The following is a 17,256-nucleotide window of genomic DNA, read 5'->3' on the forward strand; positions in this document are numbered from 1 at the left end:
TCAAGTCCGTGAATATATCTGCTTCAATGTCTTGAAGGTTGATCGAATAGGTAAATCATTGATCAATAAAAAATAATAGGTCCAAGTATTAATCATGAATCTAGAATTGAACGAAATAAACTATTAACTGTTAATGATTTGATCCTTTAATGATGATAAATGAGAGATTAGTGACTTTAACATTCTTTAATCTGTTTAGAAGACGCTAATTTGTTATACATGGGTATCTCAAGGATAGACCAGTTAATGGGGAATGCAGTTTTCTTTCCAACTAGCATATTTTTCTTTACCGCAACTATCTCCCCCATCAACAGAAAATTAAATGGTAAGTAATGATATAAAAGACGGAGTTGATAGAGAGATATTCTGGGTGGTTTTAAATAGAACAGTATGTCCGAAAATATTGGACTGCATTTCACACTTATAAGAGAAACTTGACTACAACATAAGTTGGTGTACCCAGTACGCTCGAAGTAATGAAAACAACGTAGACAACAATAACTATTTTTATCCAAGATATCATGACCCCTTTCTGGTTGTGGTTGTGATGAATTGTCCGAATCGTCCAGATAAGCATTGCTAAAAAGAAAATGTGTGATCAAACAATAAACATAGCAATAATTTGCTTCAAATATATTGTCTGTTCCTTCTGAAGTCAGACATGGATTTTATGATGTCTGTGCAAATACACCAAATATTTTATGGCGTTTGGGCGTCGTCTCACAACATATTTATTGCAAATTTCATTACTAATGTTAGCAGCTATAATTAGTGAAGAAATGTGCTCAAAATAGAGTTTTCAAACATATGTAGTTAGATACAGTCAGCTATCAGCGGCAAAGTATCGATTATTTTCTTTTATCAATACTTTGTGGTTGTCCCTGTCATCGGATAAATGAGGTCATTTGTACTATGTGACTTTTTCAGTTTTGCTGACCTCTGCATACAAATGAGGTGTGATGTCATTTCCGTATAACGTTATGATCAAATTCATAAACACCCACATCTCCATCCATCGAATGTACTTATTATTATTATATGCTCATTTTTTTTTCCCCGTTAACTTTACATTGTCAGAATCGTGCAATATTCCCCGATACTGAACGCGAGCGAAAATACACATATAGCATTCACGTGAATAAAGGAACTACTTTCTATTGTAAACAAACAATGACGCAGACACCAGCATTTTTGATTTGTAAACAAATCATTTACACTCGCATAAGAGGCTCTTTACGTTGTGGTTATTTAAATTTGTTTCTGAATGAACTAAAACATGTTTCGTGGACTGCAAAAACACCCAGCTGTTTTGGCACATTCCACGTTGATACAATGTTATGGATTTAGGCTAGCTACATTATATAAAAGACGCACGATTATGTCCTTACAAATAACATACAACTGACAAGGTATATACTGTCTTCTTTATCTAGTGATAAGAATGTCAAAATAAAATATACTTACAGTTTTACATCCTGAATTTCCTCAAAATGTTTTTTCTTAATTCTGCAAATCCGAATTACATGAGCCATGTCATAGGTTTTCAATCTGGATTACACATTTCGATAGTGTGCTGTAATTTCGATGATAAGTGCAATTGCATCCTCCTTACTGCACTCAAAATGAAATAAACATTAAATTCCATAGCGTCTTTTTGAAAATTGCAATTGAAAGACTTCATATTTTTCCCACGCTATGATTTCAAAGATTCAATGACAGAAACAGAAACACATTTGCAGACGTAAACACGCTTCTCCGCGCCACTTCAATCCGATGTATTTCATGTATAATTTGCACAGATGAATCCAGTCCAAAATCACAAACTTTCGTCGAATCGAAACAAAATACCAAAATATATTCACTCCAGATCAATGGAAAAGTAGTTGCAATGCGCATTCATTCACAATATGACTGCAAATTTCAATTTTAACTAGACACGCCATTTTCTTTCGAAAGTTATGTCGACCGCGCGACTAAGTTCAAATTTATCTGGGCGGAGCTATGTGCGCATTAATAATGATGTCATTTTGTAAAGTCAAATCTGCGCTTGTGTATTTAGTTTGGAATACGGCATTCATTCATTTACGTTGTTTCTTGTAGTGTATTTTGTTTGTATAATTAAACCTTAGGTAGAATTAAAAAAATGAGCATATAATAAAAAGGTTACTGCATTTGTATGAGAAAATATGAACTCGTTTTGTCGGAAGGATATACTGCACTCAGATGTTCCTTGCCAAAACTCGTTCATATTTTCCCATACAAATGCAGTAACCTATAATTATCGTAAAAGGTCTTGAATGAAATTGTCAAAGGGAGTGTGATATATATGTTTGAGTCAATCATTAAACATGCGATTTGTGCCTCTAAAGTTAAGCTCTTTAATAATTTGTTGACAAAAAATTTCTAGCTTTAACACAATCTCAAACGTTTTATGATTTCCGGACCTGATAAATACCTCGGTAAATTATGTATGTCAATAACCCAAACGATTGCTTTATAAATAACTATCATCTGATTCAGGTTCCATGGAAACTACAACGCCATCTATGGCGGACAACCCGGAGATGCTTACTTGGCCTTGACGGGAGGCGTTTCTGAATACATAGACTTTGACAAGGAGTTAGAAGCGGACAGTCAGGGATCGAAGAAAAAAGCTCTGGCCATGTTCCAAAGGGTACAAAATGCACTTCGAACAGGATCGCTTCTTTCATGTGAAGTCCCAGTAAGTAATGTCTCTAGGTAAAGATTATTTCCGCTCAGTAGTAACATTGCAAATAAGAATGTAACTTTTCGCGAGGCTTCGTCGCAAATATAAAAAATGGTATAGTCTGAGGGTCAGTCATTGCTATAAATACTCCATTTTTACAGAGAGAGAGAGAGAGAGAGAGAGAGAGAGAGAGAGAGAGAGACATACAGACAGACAGACAGAGACAGAGACAAAGAGATTAGATTATGTATAGTTGGAGCCAAAACTTTTTTCACAATCTTCTTTTTCAGGAAGAGTATGACAACCATAAGGGCCTTGTTGGAGGTCACGCCTATTCACTTACGGGAGCGGAAGAGGTTCGTGTACTAAACATGTAACCACGAGAATAAATACATGTAAAATAAAATATGTTGTTTTTAATGTAAGATACATATTCAATGTAACAATGAAAATCCAAATTTCAATGTAGACTCCATTTATATGTATTGTTTAAATATACTGTCCAGCGAGCCCTGTTATGCAGGTGAATCATATAATTATATAGACCACGAAATAAAGTAAAACCATGTACTTGGCTGGCCCTAGTCTTTCAATGGTGTATCAGTCTTGCAAACCCTAGTTTTGCTTGTTTAAGCCAATGGTGTATCAGTCTTGCAAAGTCTAGTCTTGCTTGTTTAAGTCAATGGTGTATCAGTCTTGCAAACCCTAGTCTTGCTTGTTTAAGTCAATGGTATATCATTCTTGCAAAGTCTAGTCTTGCTTGTTTAAGTCAATGGTGTATCAGTCTTGCAAACCCTAGTCTTGCTTGTTTAAGTCAATGGTGTATCAGTCTTGCAAACACTTGTGTTATTTGATTTAAATCAATTGCGTTTCAGTCCAGCAAGCTACGCACTTCACTGAACCGAAATATTATCTGATAAAGGTGTTTAGGAAACTTTAATTTTTGTTAAAATCAATACTGCAACTGCATTATCATGGAAATATGCATCTTCGCAATGTTTGCGATGTCATTGTAAAAAAAATAGAATTATTTTCATACAGATAAACCAAGGTATTATCTACCGGGCCATACATGATTCATACATATTCAATTTTACGCTTTTTTGTGTTTTATTTTATCCTTTTGGCTGGAAAAGATTGTTTCATCTCAGTGTTATGGACAAGGAACTCTGTGCTTTTGAATACGATGTAAACATTTTAGAATTGTAGTTCATCAGTTCATACTGACGGAATTTACATTAGATAGGAATTATAGATAAAATAAACAAAGTCAAACAAAGCTTTAAATATTATTGTTAGCTGGGGATTTCTATTTCAGAAATGTTCTCTTACATTTGTAAGACTTACGTATACACTATTTAAAATATTTACCTTTAATTACCGAGACTTAAAGTTATATGTGACTTATTTAGGTTAAACGGAAAGGTGATGGAAAAGTCCAGCTGGTAAGGATACGAAACCCATGGGGACACACGGAGTGGAAAGGAAGATGGAGTGATGGGTAAGTACACACAGACACGCATACGCATGAGCAATAGGATGATAAAGACAACGAACGCAAAATTTACAGTGACTGCGAAAAGGACAATTACATAGCTAAAATATATCATTTTAACAGATGATTTGACTGCATTATAAACACACGGTTAAAAAAATCGAATTTTGACATTGTTGTTACGACTCTATGGTCACAAATTTAAGTAAAAGAAAAGAAGCAAAACCCACAAGTTTTGTAAAACTTAACAAACAATTTAATTATTAAATTAATTAAAGAAAAATGCGAGAGGAACTTACAGTATGATGAAGCGAGTCCAAATTAGTCCTTATAAAGGTTTATGAAAGTCCTAAACGAATTAAAAGTCCCTTATAATTTTCAATACCGGAAATGTACTGGTCCTACAATAATCATGACGTTGTCAAGATTGCGTTGTCCAAAATTCTTTCGAATAATTTATAACAGTTCTAGAATAACATCATTGTCCAAATAATGAGCACTTTCTATCACCACAGAACAGTCCAAAGAAATGTTCTTCCTCTCGAAAAATATTTAAGTACAACATAAAATACGTCTGCAGACTTTCACCAGGAACATAACAAGCGTGAATGACTCCAGAACACTGAATAAAACTGAATGCTTAATTTTTTCTTGTATACACTGTATATTGCGAATGTAGTTTGCAATAGACCCTATGTGATAACATACACTATTGATTTACGACAAATTACATCTATTTACATGACCTCGCGCAACGAATGGAATCCAAAGAATTCTTCTTGAAGCTTCCATAGCCCATCAATCACTGAGAAAATACGCCCAAGGCGCCATTTTAAGTCTTATTATTACGATTATTATTACTGACTGTTAACACTTACGTAAACATCTCTTTATAGATTCTACGTAATTTGTGTTTTCAAAAGAGCCAAATTACGCATACAATTTATAACCAAAAATATTCTATACAGTTTACGATCATGAATAAAAATTACTAAAGTTAAATAAAAATCATATACCAGAAGGTACAGAAAATGCAGATATACATAACAATTGTACTTCGCACAAGTTGTCTACATTGCGAAGATGTCTGCTTTCATGAGAAAAACAAACTTGTTTCGTAGTGGTATGAATGACATAATTTATTTGTTTTGGGGAAGGTGTCTAATTTTGGAAGAGAGATTTTGCCGTTTATAATATTGAAATTTACTGCAGTGACGGATTCTCCTAGCTTCACGATTTTTTCCAGCCGATACATAGGCGCATGGTGTTTAGCTTGGTACAAGTCTAATAAACATTCCTCTCGCCATGTATGTGTATTCATTCATGCCACCATTCTGAAATGCCTGAGTTTGATTTTTTTTTAAATTTTGTCTTCAGGGCGCCAGAATGGGACGCAGTGGCACCAAATAGCGTGAAGCACGCCAATATTAATGATGGCGAATTTTGGATGCAACTTGATGACTTCATCAAATATTTCTCAGGGCTGACGATTTGTTCCATAACTCCTGATTTCGACAAGGACGGATCTGAAGATATTTTAAGTGCGGTTTCCCTTTTTATTTGTTTATTTTTATGTTCTGTTAAGTTGGGTTTTTTATAACTACCTTGAGTAATTTTAATGCTTACATCTAATTATTTGGAACTTTTATATATGCGTATGACACTGTATTTGGAACTTTTATAGATGCGTATGACACTGTATTTGGAACTGTTTTTAGATGCAGACTGTACCTTATTTAGAGCAGTTGTCTAAATGCTTCGAACAACCACTGCAAGCACTAGTACAAGATTGCGACACTGGCACATTCACATCATGTGCTAATTATGTTTCAGAATGTGTTTATTTGGAACTTCAGCAATGTGAAATGATGAAGTGTTTGCACATTTGGGAAAGAAGAATTAACAATAATACCATATTAATGTTTTGTCATTTTAAATTCCACTAATCAACATTTAAAACTAAAATTAGAGAATGTATTTTAATAGATGGTCAGTTAGTTAGAGCTACTGTATTAAAAGACCAACCATATACTGGGTGAATAAGTCTCGCTCGCCAGCAGTTATCTTTCGTTATCTTTATCCTTTTTATTTTATGATGCATCCTTCGTTGGAAGTATTTAGACAGTTGTTATAAGGATTATTTTGACATCTCCGATAACATAAGGCATAAAGTCTAATAATACACTGGTCCGATAGTCCTTTTAAAGTCGATATATTTTTATCATATGCATTCAAAGTGTATATTTATTGTTTTCTTTATCCATTGTAGATTGTTGTAAATACGTCAATTACGTGTGAGTTTTCTTGAAAGTGCCAATGTATGATACACTTTTGCAGCTGCCTATAATACGTCTAAATTTCAATATTTGCCATTCTTTGCAGATTACAGTACTTGCATATACGGAGACTGGTGCGGAGAAACAGCCGCTGGATTCCGCAATAAAATTAAAAATCCGAAGTATCTTTTTACCGTCCCAGAAGATGGTAAGCTGTTTTTCATTATTCTATCGCCAAAGTGCCTAAAAACATGAAAAACTACTTTAAATACCACCCCTCTCTCTCTCTCTCTCTCTCTCTCTCTCTCTCTCTCTCTCTCTCTATATATATATATATATATATATATATATATATATATATATATATATATATATATATATATATATATATGTCGACGTGTTGAAAGCAACGCGAAGGTTTTTAGAGAGGCAACATTTTGTTGTTTGAAATGTATGTACATCTTTGCAAGTATGCTACAAGACTATGCGGTATTGTTTATCAGAGCTAGCTTTTTATTTTTACTTTACTTTGCTTATATTCTTATATTGCTTAATATATGTGTAGTTCTTTATATGTCTTCTCTTTGTCCGTTTGCTTACTACATTTCTTTGTTTTTCTTAACATTTTTCTGTTAGTTCTTTCAGATTGGGCTGGCTCTTTCCCGATTCTTTGCAAGCTTATTTGTCAGTCTCTTTTTACAATTTAATTTTGTACCAAAACGCCCTATTCTTCAGAGATGAATTTTTTTTCCTCTTTTTACGAAACTTGTTATTAACTCTTTTATATATGCATAATGAATGGCTGTTTATTTGAATTCATAAGGTATCCAGTCAAAGAACATGTAGATAAGAAATTAGAGTTAACATGTAGATAAGGAATTAGAGTTAATTCAAATTTTATTTTCTGCTAGTCAGTATGATTAAATCACATACTCATCGATCTTTCCACCCATTCAAATATCATTATAGCTGAAATTAGATTTGGATTAAAATCCAGATCAATTAACAGCTGTTTACAGTTTAATCAAAGCAGATCAACGCAGTAATTTCTATTTTGGGAAAGACGAATGAAACTTGAAAAGCTAAAATCGGAATCCAGGATTTACAATATGTCCGACTGAACTTCACATCTAGCTCGAAAAATAGTTTGCCCAGTCAGTTAACATAAGTAATTGAACCAATCGAACAGTTTTTTACACGATGGGAGTTGGCAGATATATAAAATATTAAAGTGTAAAATCCCTTTCCATAATATAAATTATTAATATTGTACGCATTGTTTATTTCATGTCTTAGGTATATAGCCTCAGATTGTTCGATAGGCATATTTCTTCGCTGCTTTTTACTCATCTTGAAAGTTTCCATATATTTTATTATCTATAAACCCTGAGTGATTTATAAGAACTTCTTCCTTTCTTTAGTATACAGTCTTTAAATCCAGCTTAATACAGCATCGTTTTCTTTCTACGTTTTCGGTACTGATCATTTGCAGCAGATACCCAATTACACGAACTGAATTGGTGTCTAGCCTTTCAAGTGTCTAAGCTAAATTAACAACTGCAAGAAATATGTAATCCATCTCCCCAAAAGATTTGCCATGTACAAGACAGTCTGGTAATTAATTTTAAATATTTGAAAGTCAAAATCAATACGTTCTATTGAAGGTATGGTTCTAGTCCTTAATCAATACGTTCTATTGAAGGTATGGTTCTAGTCCTTAAGCAGTAGCTGGTTAAAAAGAAATGCTTCGTAATATTATGAAACCCACTTTTGTGGGGAAAGAAAGCAAATCCAGTAATCGCCAAAACTGCATGGGTTCCATAATTTTCTCATGAAACCATGTCTATGATTTTGAAATAAATTATTGGGAGAGGGTGGGCTATGTAGGAATACCATAAAATTTCCCAAATTTTATATGGCCTGCAGTTTTTATTGGTAATACATTTTCCACCTTATAATTTGAGAATGGATGATATTTCTGGAAAGCATGATTTTGCGTCGAAGCCTTGTTAGATGCATAACGAGGATGATGAGGAATTATTTCTGGTCCATATAACATTATTGATATTTATCAAAAACAAAGCTGAAAGAATATTAACAACCTGAACTTATCAATTTAGGATGGACAAATAATGCTCGTTTTAACTTAAATGATGCAAACTTTGCACCATGAAGGCTTCTCATGTAATGTTAGAATGACTCATTTCTTTGAATTAGTAAAATAATAAAATAAACTAGAGACAAACAGTCATACATATAATTATATTGTTATAAAGGATATACAATATATCAATTTAAATTATACAGTTTTATATAGTGCATTAGCATTAAGTCCATTAGGACACAGAGTATCTAACTTATGAATCCAATAAGTTTCTTTTATGAGTCTATTCATGTCACCATGCACAATATCTATTGGCATGAAAGAAAAATCAAGTAGAGAGTGATTATTGGTGTTAAAGTGTGTTGAAACATTAGAGGAAAACTGAGGATCTCTATAATTTTTTATATGAAAGCGATGAATTTTAGACGTTTGTGTTGTTTTTTATCACAATTCTTATTTCTTTGAAGACATCTCTCTCTCTCTCTCTCTCTCTCTCTCTCTCTCTCTTGGTTGTGTTAGTAACAATACGAACTGTTTTACTTTAGTGTGTTAACGAGAATAACAACACCGATTTAAAGTCTTTTAGACAGAACTAATTTACTTGTTGCCTGTTGACTTTGCAGAGTCCATTAAATCTACTTGTCGAATTGTGAATTTATTCCTTAACAGTGTCCAAGTATTTAATGAACTTTCATAGTTCAGCATCGATTGAGACCTTTTGCAAACGTGTCATAAGCATCCATACATTTTAATCCTTGAAAAAATATACAGCAATAATCTATGCCATGTATGTTTCAGTGATAATACCTACATATTCCTGTTATTTTATGTCTGACTTATTTAACTGGAAAATCTAAGATTAGTACAAAGTACTGTGAAAAACATATCGCGAAGAATGATTAATGCATTTAATAGGCAAAAAATACCTATATGGTTTTCGATTCCATTCTTGCAAACATGCTGCACTTATATATCATTTTAGAAAATTTATTTTGCTCCAGCAGTGGAAGCTACATATTAAGATTACAGTAACACATACAAAATTAAATTTGTTATCAAGATTAATACAAGAAAAGTTTGAGAGTTATTGCATAACAGTCTGCTAAAACTTTAAAAACCGTTATCATCACCAGTACTGAATGTTGCAAAAGCAATTTATTTTTCTGTTCATGTACTGAACTACATTAACTTGTAGTGAATACAGTACACTAAACGTTATAGATGGAGATTTCTAGAAATGTGTATATATAAGCTAATCTCTTCCGCTATTAGGCATAGATGAAACTGGAAAAGCACCAGTCGTTCTTCAAATAATCCAGAAGATCGCGCACAGGAATGTGGATGAAAAGTTTTCCACCAGGATAGACCTTTACAGGGTAAGACAAAAAATAATACTGTTCAACCTTACTATGATGGCCTCATTAGATAGACAAATAATGACATCAGGCGTGACTTACTGATATAGATTACATGCATTTGGTCTGTTGAAAATATAATGTATTCATATATAATATTTATAGAGCTGTCATGGATCTGGTTTTATTTATACATAGTTTGCATAACATGACTCTAGCATTGTGAAGAAAACAAGACGCCGCATACATACTTAATTAAGTCAGCACGAAAAGAGTGAATACTCTCTGTTATAAGTGTAAGTTGCACCAGCAAATACTAGCCTTTTGCTTGTAACCAGGATATACCATAGATTTTATCTTTTGCTTACTTTTGTTCAGCATTTTGACTCTAGCTGAAATATTCATGCCAAAAAAATTTCAATCCTAACATTAAAATTCCTCCATCTAATTCAACAAATTTTAATCTTTGGTGATGCCTAGTTCAGCTTAAAAATAAAATTGAAAACTAGCAATAAAAGTCATAACAAAGTCAGGGAGAGAAACAGTAAAGTAACTTAAGCACATTAGAACGGATTTCGAATCTATCTAAGGCATATTCTGTTGTTCAGGCAAAACTAACAATCATTCAATAAACCATAAAAACAATCTTTAGACGTTTTATAATCGTAGAAATACAAACTCTTTGGGTCTGCTAAAGAAAGTGCATGATACTAATATACATGCAAATAAGAGACAGACATAATTTATTATTCTTTTTATTGATAAAGTCATTCACTTGATTAAAAACAGATATAAATAAAAGCCACAAAGAGGTTTGAACCTTGATAATATTGTTTTTCAGATTAAATGAAGTTGCAAGAATGTTTTTCTAATGAGTATCGCTAAACCCCAATTTGAGTTAACGTTTACTTTTTCAGGTTTTAGGAGAGAATGAGAATGGTTCCATTCTGGTAGTAGAAGAACTGGGAGAGGCAAACAACATCTATAAAATGGAAATTCAGATGACCAATCGGTTCCGCGTGGAACCCGGCAGATACATGGCTGTTCCGTCCACGATGAATGCCGGAGAACAGAAGGAGTTTCTCATCAGAATCTTCTCTTCATGTCCTCTTTCGGATATCAAGTAAATACATGTCTTTTGAAGAAAACTCTTTTTTATTCAGAATATTTTAAACCACTTTTTTAAGCATCAGCTTCAAACACTGCATTTTTTGTTTGTAGTATTGTAAGATATTTATTTCCCAAATATCTTTCTATGTCACACTTTGTTAATGAAAAGGTTTATTAGTGAAACTCAGCTCCTTTTGTTTTCAACTGTCACGTAACATAAAATGTTTTTATTGGTATCATATTTTCATTCTGTCTTGACATGCACTTAACAACATTGCGTCAGAAGCCAGTTTTTGCCTCTTTCTTAACACAAAGTTACAAAAACATTTCATCGAGATTCTTTATCCCTTTGAATACTGAAAGACATTTTAAAAAAGAAATGGTCAGTTGTCTCCTAATTGAAACAGTATTTAGGAAGTTAAAAGATTTTTTGAGTAAGTCATTTGTAATAAATTAGGTTATTTAGGAATTTCTTAATATGTTCTCGAATTGCTCTTCTTGAATATTAAGTGAATTCATGCATGTTGTTTGGTCTATGTATTAAGTCCTTATTATAGGTACGTGAGATCTTCCTTTCTGAATCCCTTTATCGTGATTCTTTTGTACAATAGGGCTTCAACAGAGTATTGTATTAATAACATATTGTGATGATCCCATCGAATATGAAAATTGTATTGCTTATAATTCCATATAAACATTGAAGAAAAAAATACTAATTATATCTTCAGTATGTTTTTCTATAGCACAAGAGAATCTTAGCAAAAAAATGTAAAATTTGAATTTCTGCTTTAAAACATTCACCAACATAGGGACCTTCTTTACTTTGGCTTTTGTTTAGTAGATGGCATAAAATATATGCTACGAAAATCATAGGATATTTTCTTCATCTAACAGGGATACGCCAAGTCGAACTATTGTCATGGCTTGTGACATTGAGAATGATGCTGAACGAAATCTGGGCAGTGAAATACGTAAGTTTGTTGTACATACCAGATATATAGCATACTTTTAAAATAATGATAAACATGATCTGGAATCAGGGAAGGATTTATATCTGGTGTATATGTATTCTGAAAAAGCTAGCTCAGTAATTCAACTAAAGATAAGTCCTGGCATCATGCTGGCAAATAGGACCCTAAATATTAAATGCATGCAGTTTTATGCAAATGTCGTTGAGACCAGAGGCATTAGACAAGAAACCGGAAGAATTATGTGTAGTGTTTGTGATAAAAATCGTAACATATGCCGCGTTTACTCCACATAAACGCACCTCTCCTGTGGCTTAAGTGGTTAGAGCGTCCGCTAAGGATGCGGGAGGTCGCGGCTTCGAACCCTGGGCGATTGATACCAAAGACTAATAAAAACGGTACTAGCAGCTGCCTTAATGTTTGACATAAGAGAAATATCTTCCACTGTGCACCGAGTATATTCATTAATAGCCTTCATCAATGCAGGCACTTTCGCTCACCAATCGGAAACAAGTGGCTTCTGGAACATGGCTCATCTTCCTTGAATTCGCGACCATCCTTAACATAATGAAATCACTTAAAATTTAGGTTGTGGCAGAATTTCAACCGCAAACGTTTTGCATGTCGGTTTTGATATCAGTTGAAGAGTATTCGATGAGTGCATTGATTCAGTTGCAGAATTGTTTCCTACACGGACATTTTAAAGCCACTCTCATTTATCCATATTAGGTCACATACATAAATCTGCCAATATCCGGCATGTTGCACGTGAAGTTGCAGATACTTTTAAAGAACATAATTTTTCTATCGACTATTTATTTATTGACAGGTTCAATGAAACAAATAATCTTATGTGTATAATGTTGTTATCACTCGACCATGAACTTTTTATGCTAATGTTCCTTACAAAATTTATAGGCACTAAGATGCTTAGTTAATTAATATCTTCACCATGACAACGTTTTTTAACAATGTAATACTTAATCGATGAAAGAATACAAGTTCGATTTTATGGACTTGTGTTTTATTTATTACATTATTATTGTATTTTCAAATTTTGTTCATTTTTCAGGTTACTGCGAGTGCTATTTCGGCAAATGGGTACACAAAATAAATGCCGGTGGACAGATATCAAATCTAACACATTATCTCAATCCACAGTATGGATTCACTATTCCAGCTAGGGGTATGTACCACATAAACAGTATGGATTCACTATTCCAGCTAGGGGTATGTACCATATAAACCACAGCATGGATTCACTATTCCCGCTAGGGGTATGTACCATATAAACAGTATGGATTCACTCTTCCAGCTAGGGGTATGTAAGTAGTGAAAGGGGATACCCTACGGACAATGGGAATTAGCATTACAGAACCCCTTGGGACAATCTACGGACAATGGAAATTTAACATGGCGAAAAATCGTGGGACAATCTACGGACAAGGGGAATTTAACATGGCAATAAATCGTGGGACACTCTACGGACAAGGGGAATTTAACATGGGGAATAGAGTTTGGGCTTGTTTAGGGACAAGGGGAATTTAACATGGGATTTTTTTTAAATTTAAAAATTTAAAAAAGGGGTAGGCAATTCAAAGACTATCTCTTTTCGAGAAATATGGCTGGCCCTGAAAAGGGCCTTTGGGTTTTCTTCTTCTTCTTCTAATTTCTTCTTTTCCTCCACCAAGTTCTTATTTTATCTCCTACACTCTTCTTCTCTTTCTTTTTTTTCTTCTCCTCCTCTTCTTTCTTCTTCTCTTCCTCCTCTTCTTTCTTCTTCTTTTCATTTTCTTCTTCTTTTTCAATTTTTTCGTTCCATTTGCGTATTCTTATTCTTTCCTCTTCATCCTCCTTCTCCTCCTTGATCTCTTTCATAATGCAACTAATCTTGTCCTTTGCTTTTCTTAAGTTATTAATTTCCATCTTTACACGATGTGGACTATAGGAATAATGGTCTTCAACCAGTCTTAATAGCATCTGTTCCATTATTCCTAAGTTGTCTAAAACGTCTTGCAAGGTTTGTAATTTGTCCATTTGGTTTGACGCCATCTTCTTTGTATTCTTTGCAGAATGGTTTGAACAACTAATACTGTGGGTTCTTATACGAAAAGCGCGAACGTGAAGGAAAACATCCCCCTAAAACATAAAATGGATCTTACCTAGATGATGACCAAACATCGCGCGGACGTGAAGGAAAACATCCCCCTACTTTCTCATTTCATATAATATAACCCTAACTATACTCTCCACATTTGCTAAAAAACCCATAATCTACTATTCACACAAACATACCTTATCTCTTACAAACACACAAACACATACACTTCCACTATTAATAAAGAGTTAGTGTTTATTTTCACACTACTCTACCTACTCACATTGGCAAATTAATAGTTATTTCTTTTCTAGACTATTGGGTAGCCCTGAAAAGGGCTGTTTTTTTTAAACTCCAGATGCACCTATCTAATGGTTGCACCTTCCTGGCCTGGCGCCGCACACGCATCTTCTTCCCCAGTCTTCTTTCACCTTTCTTCTGGGGAGCGCAGAGGGAGGATGATTCGCTTCAGCACCCCAATCCTCTGTTTCAGGAATATTAAACGACATCATCTCTTCTCTTTTCTTTTCCTCCTCTTCCCTCTGTCTTCTCTCCTCTTCTTCCTTCTTTATTCTTGCTTCTTCTACGATAGCCTCCGCTGATAGTTCGTTTACTATGCGCCTGGCATATTCCAGGTGCATCTGGAGTTCTAACAGTTTCACTATTCTGCTATTCATTCTTGTGTTGATCAATCAACAAGGGTAGCTTGACTGCCCAGCGAGTTTCAATTTATACTGAAAGCGCGGACGTGAAGGAAAACATCCCCCTAAAAACATAAAATTCATCTTACCTAGATCATGACCAAAAAAAAACAACAACAACGCGCGGACCTAAAAGAAACACTCGCTCACTTTTTTATGCTACCCATCACTATTATAAAATTTTTTATGAATCACTTCAATAGACTATCCACATACGCAAAGCAATCCAATCTAACCCCAAATATACACCTCAAGCAGCCCAAAAAAAAAACAAACATCATTTTAATCTACTATCCACACCAACCTACTTTATCACTTACAAACACAATCACACAAACACATACCCTCACAATATCTTAATAAAGAGTTAGTGTTTATTTTCACACTACTCTACCTACACAAATTGGCAAATTAATAGTCATTTCTTTTCTAGAGTATTGGGTAGCCCTGAAAAGGGCTGTTTTTTGTTTTGCTATGGCATTCTTTTTTTTAGTTTCTAAGAATGCGATGTCCTCTGAGGATAGACTTTCTGGCAATAGGTCTGCTTCTTCGGAAAGAGAAGAAGAATTCTTTGGTGTCGATACGACAATCGACAAAGCCTCTGTCAGCTTCAGGTTGTTGCTGCTGTTGTTGTTGCTGCTGTTGCTGCTGTCTCTGAAGTCTGTACTTCTCTGTCCATTCTTCTTTCTCCTTGTTCATTTCTTCTCTGAAGAGCTCTTCTATCAGGTCTTCAGTGATTTTTAACATTCTCACATTCTCTATTTCTTCTGGCTTCGGTATCAGACTGTGTCTGACCCTATGCAAATTCACGTAGGCTTCGTTGAGCTTAGCTAGTTTGGAGCACATCTTCTTAGGAGGATGAGTCGACAATGGATGGCTAGACTGGGAACAACCCGGTTCTTAAAGTTAAAGCGCGGACGTGAAGGAAAACATCCCCACACGGTTTTCGAGCCGCAACGTTCATGAGAGGGATAGTAAGAAATGAAAGAGCATCAATCCAACATTCTTATAGCTAAACAAAAGACAAAGGCATTTTTTTCTAAACACAACATTTTTTATTCAAAAATCACTTAACACTAAACAACAACATTTTTAACAATAATCCAACACTATAACATCAAACAATTTTTTTTCAAATCACAAACATTTTTTTCTTCAAATACAATCTACTTTAAACAAGGCTGACAACGTTGTGAATGAAATTGTGATTTCCACTGTTGGAAATCATTAGGCCATTGATGGACACTACGTTTCCTAGCTTGAGACAAAAGATAAGCATAATGGTCACAAAACCATCGATCTACTTTCACATCGTTTCTAGCAGAAGAACGAGGATCGAAATGAGTCACTAAATGTTCTAAGGAATAGCCCAGGCTGCGATGATGCAGAAAATACACACAGTACTGTCCACACACCAAGGAATCTGTGCCTTGTAATTTCACGTTATTGAATCGGGTGGTTTGAGCATTTCTTCTCATAAAGTCGATGATATCGTCTTCCAAAGGGGGCAATCCATACGAATCGAAATATTCCACACATCCTTCTTGAGGAAAGTAGACGGCTACCCAGTGGGTTCCTGGGAGATGACTGTCGTCCGTGTTGATCACGTAAGCTTGATGGTCTTTAGGTTTGCGATGAGGGAGTTCATCTTTAGCACAGACGACGGGATTCCAAGAAGACGTATACGAACTGTGGTTCAAAAGGTAATAAAGTTCCCAGGTATCCATTGTTTTGTGTTTGTTTTCTTCTTCACAGGTAATAATAAGTCGTCAATTCGATCCTGACTTTTTGCTTGAAAATGTCTGACGAATAAACGGTTATTCGTTCTGTTTCCTCACTCTGATTCAGGAGAGCTTCGATACGATGGATCTCTTGAGTGGTTAATGGTGGACAAGAATGTTCACGCAAGTCTTTATACCACTGGTGCAACACGTCTTTGTTCGAGATGAGACTCCAAGCTTCGTCCAGATACTCGTCCAATTTTTCTTCTTGACTTAACATCAGGCATTTATCGTGTTGAATTTGACTGGGATGATCGTTTTGACATCCATAACAATTTTTCTTGATCAATTCCGTCATTTTGTCGTCCAAGTGTTTGGCAAAACAGCAGACTAAATGGGCTTCTTGTTCTGGCCATCTCGACTTCATCATGATATCTTCTTCGTCTTTGTCTTGAGATTCTTCTCCTTCCACGGTCTCCTTACATTCCATCTCCAAAGTTTCTCCACTAGGTAAAGAGGGATAACAGTCTTCCATGACTTCTAGTAATCTAGAATGACTTCTCTCAAACTGTTGATTTCTATGGTATTATCGAATTCTGCATACAGGATGACGTTCACTGTCGCTGGTAGAGGATTTACAAACTGAAGTTCCACACGAATCTGGCCAGATTTTATAGGGTGGAAATGTCCCTCGTCGCTGCCTTGATCTGGAGTGAAATCG

General features: G+C 34.6%; 1 protein-coding gene across 2 annotated transcripts in view; it reads left to right on the forward strand.

Moving 5' to 3' along the window:
• LOC149779401 (calpain-2 catalytic subunit-like) overlaps positions 1-17,256 on the forward strand; it is a 57,734-nt gene that overhangs the window by 20,363 nt on the left and 20,115 nt on the right. For both annotated transcript variants that reach the window (XM_089940066.1, XM_089940067.1), the window contains exons 6-14: positions 2,521-2,722; positions 2,998-3,063; positions 4,120-4,208; positions 5,580-5,743; positions 6,585-6,686; positions 9,855-9,958; positions 10,855-11,060; positions 11,942-12,018; positions 13,088-13,201. In XM_089940066.1, the coding sequence (XP_089796192.1) occupies positions 2,521-2,722; positions 2,998-3,063; positions 4,120-4,208; positions 5,580-5,743; positions 6,585-6,686; positions 9,855-9,958; positions 10,855-11,060; positions 11,942-12,018; positions 13,088-13,201 (1,124 nt within the window). The remainder of the gene's footprint in view (positions 1-2,520; positions 2,723-2,997; positions 3,064-4,119; positions 4,209-5,579; positions 5,744-6,584; positions 6,687-9,854; positions 9,959-10,854; positions 11,061-11,941; positions 12,019-13,087; positions 13,202-17,256) is intronic.

The sequence above is a fragment of the Sinohyriopsis cumingii genome, chromosome 17 (assembly GCF_028554795.1).
Source record: "Sinohyriopsis cumingii isolate HCF-2022 chromosome 17, ASM2855479v2, whole genome shotgun sequence".
Lineage (NCBI taxonomy): Eukaryota > Metazoa > Mollusca > Bivalvia > Unionida > Unionidae > Sinohyriopsis > Sinohyriopsis cumingii.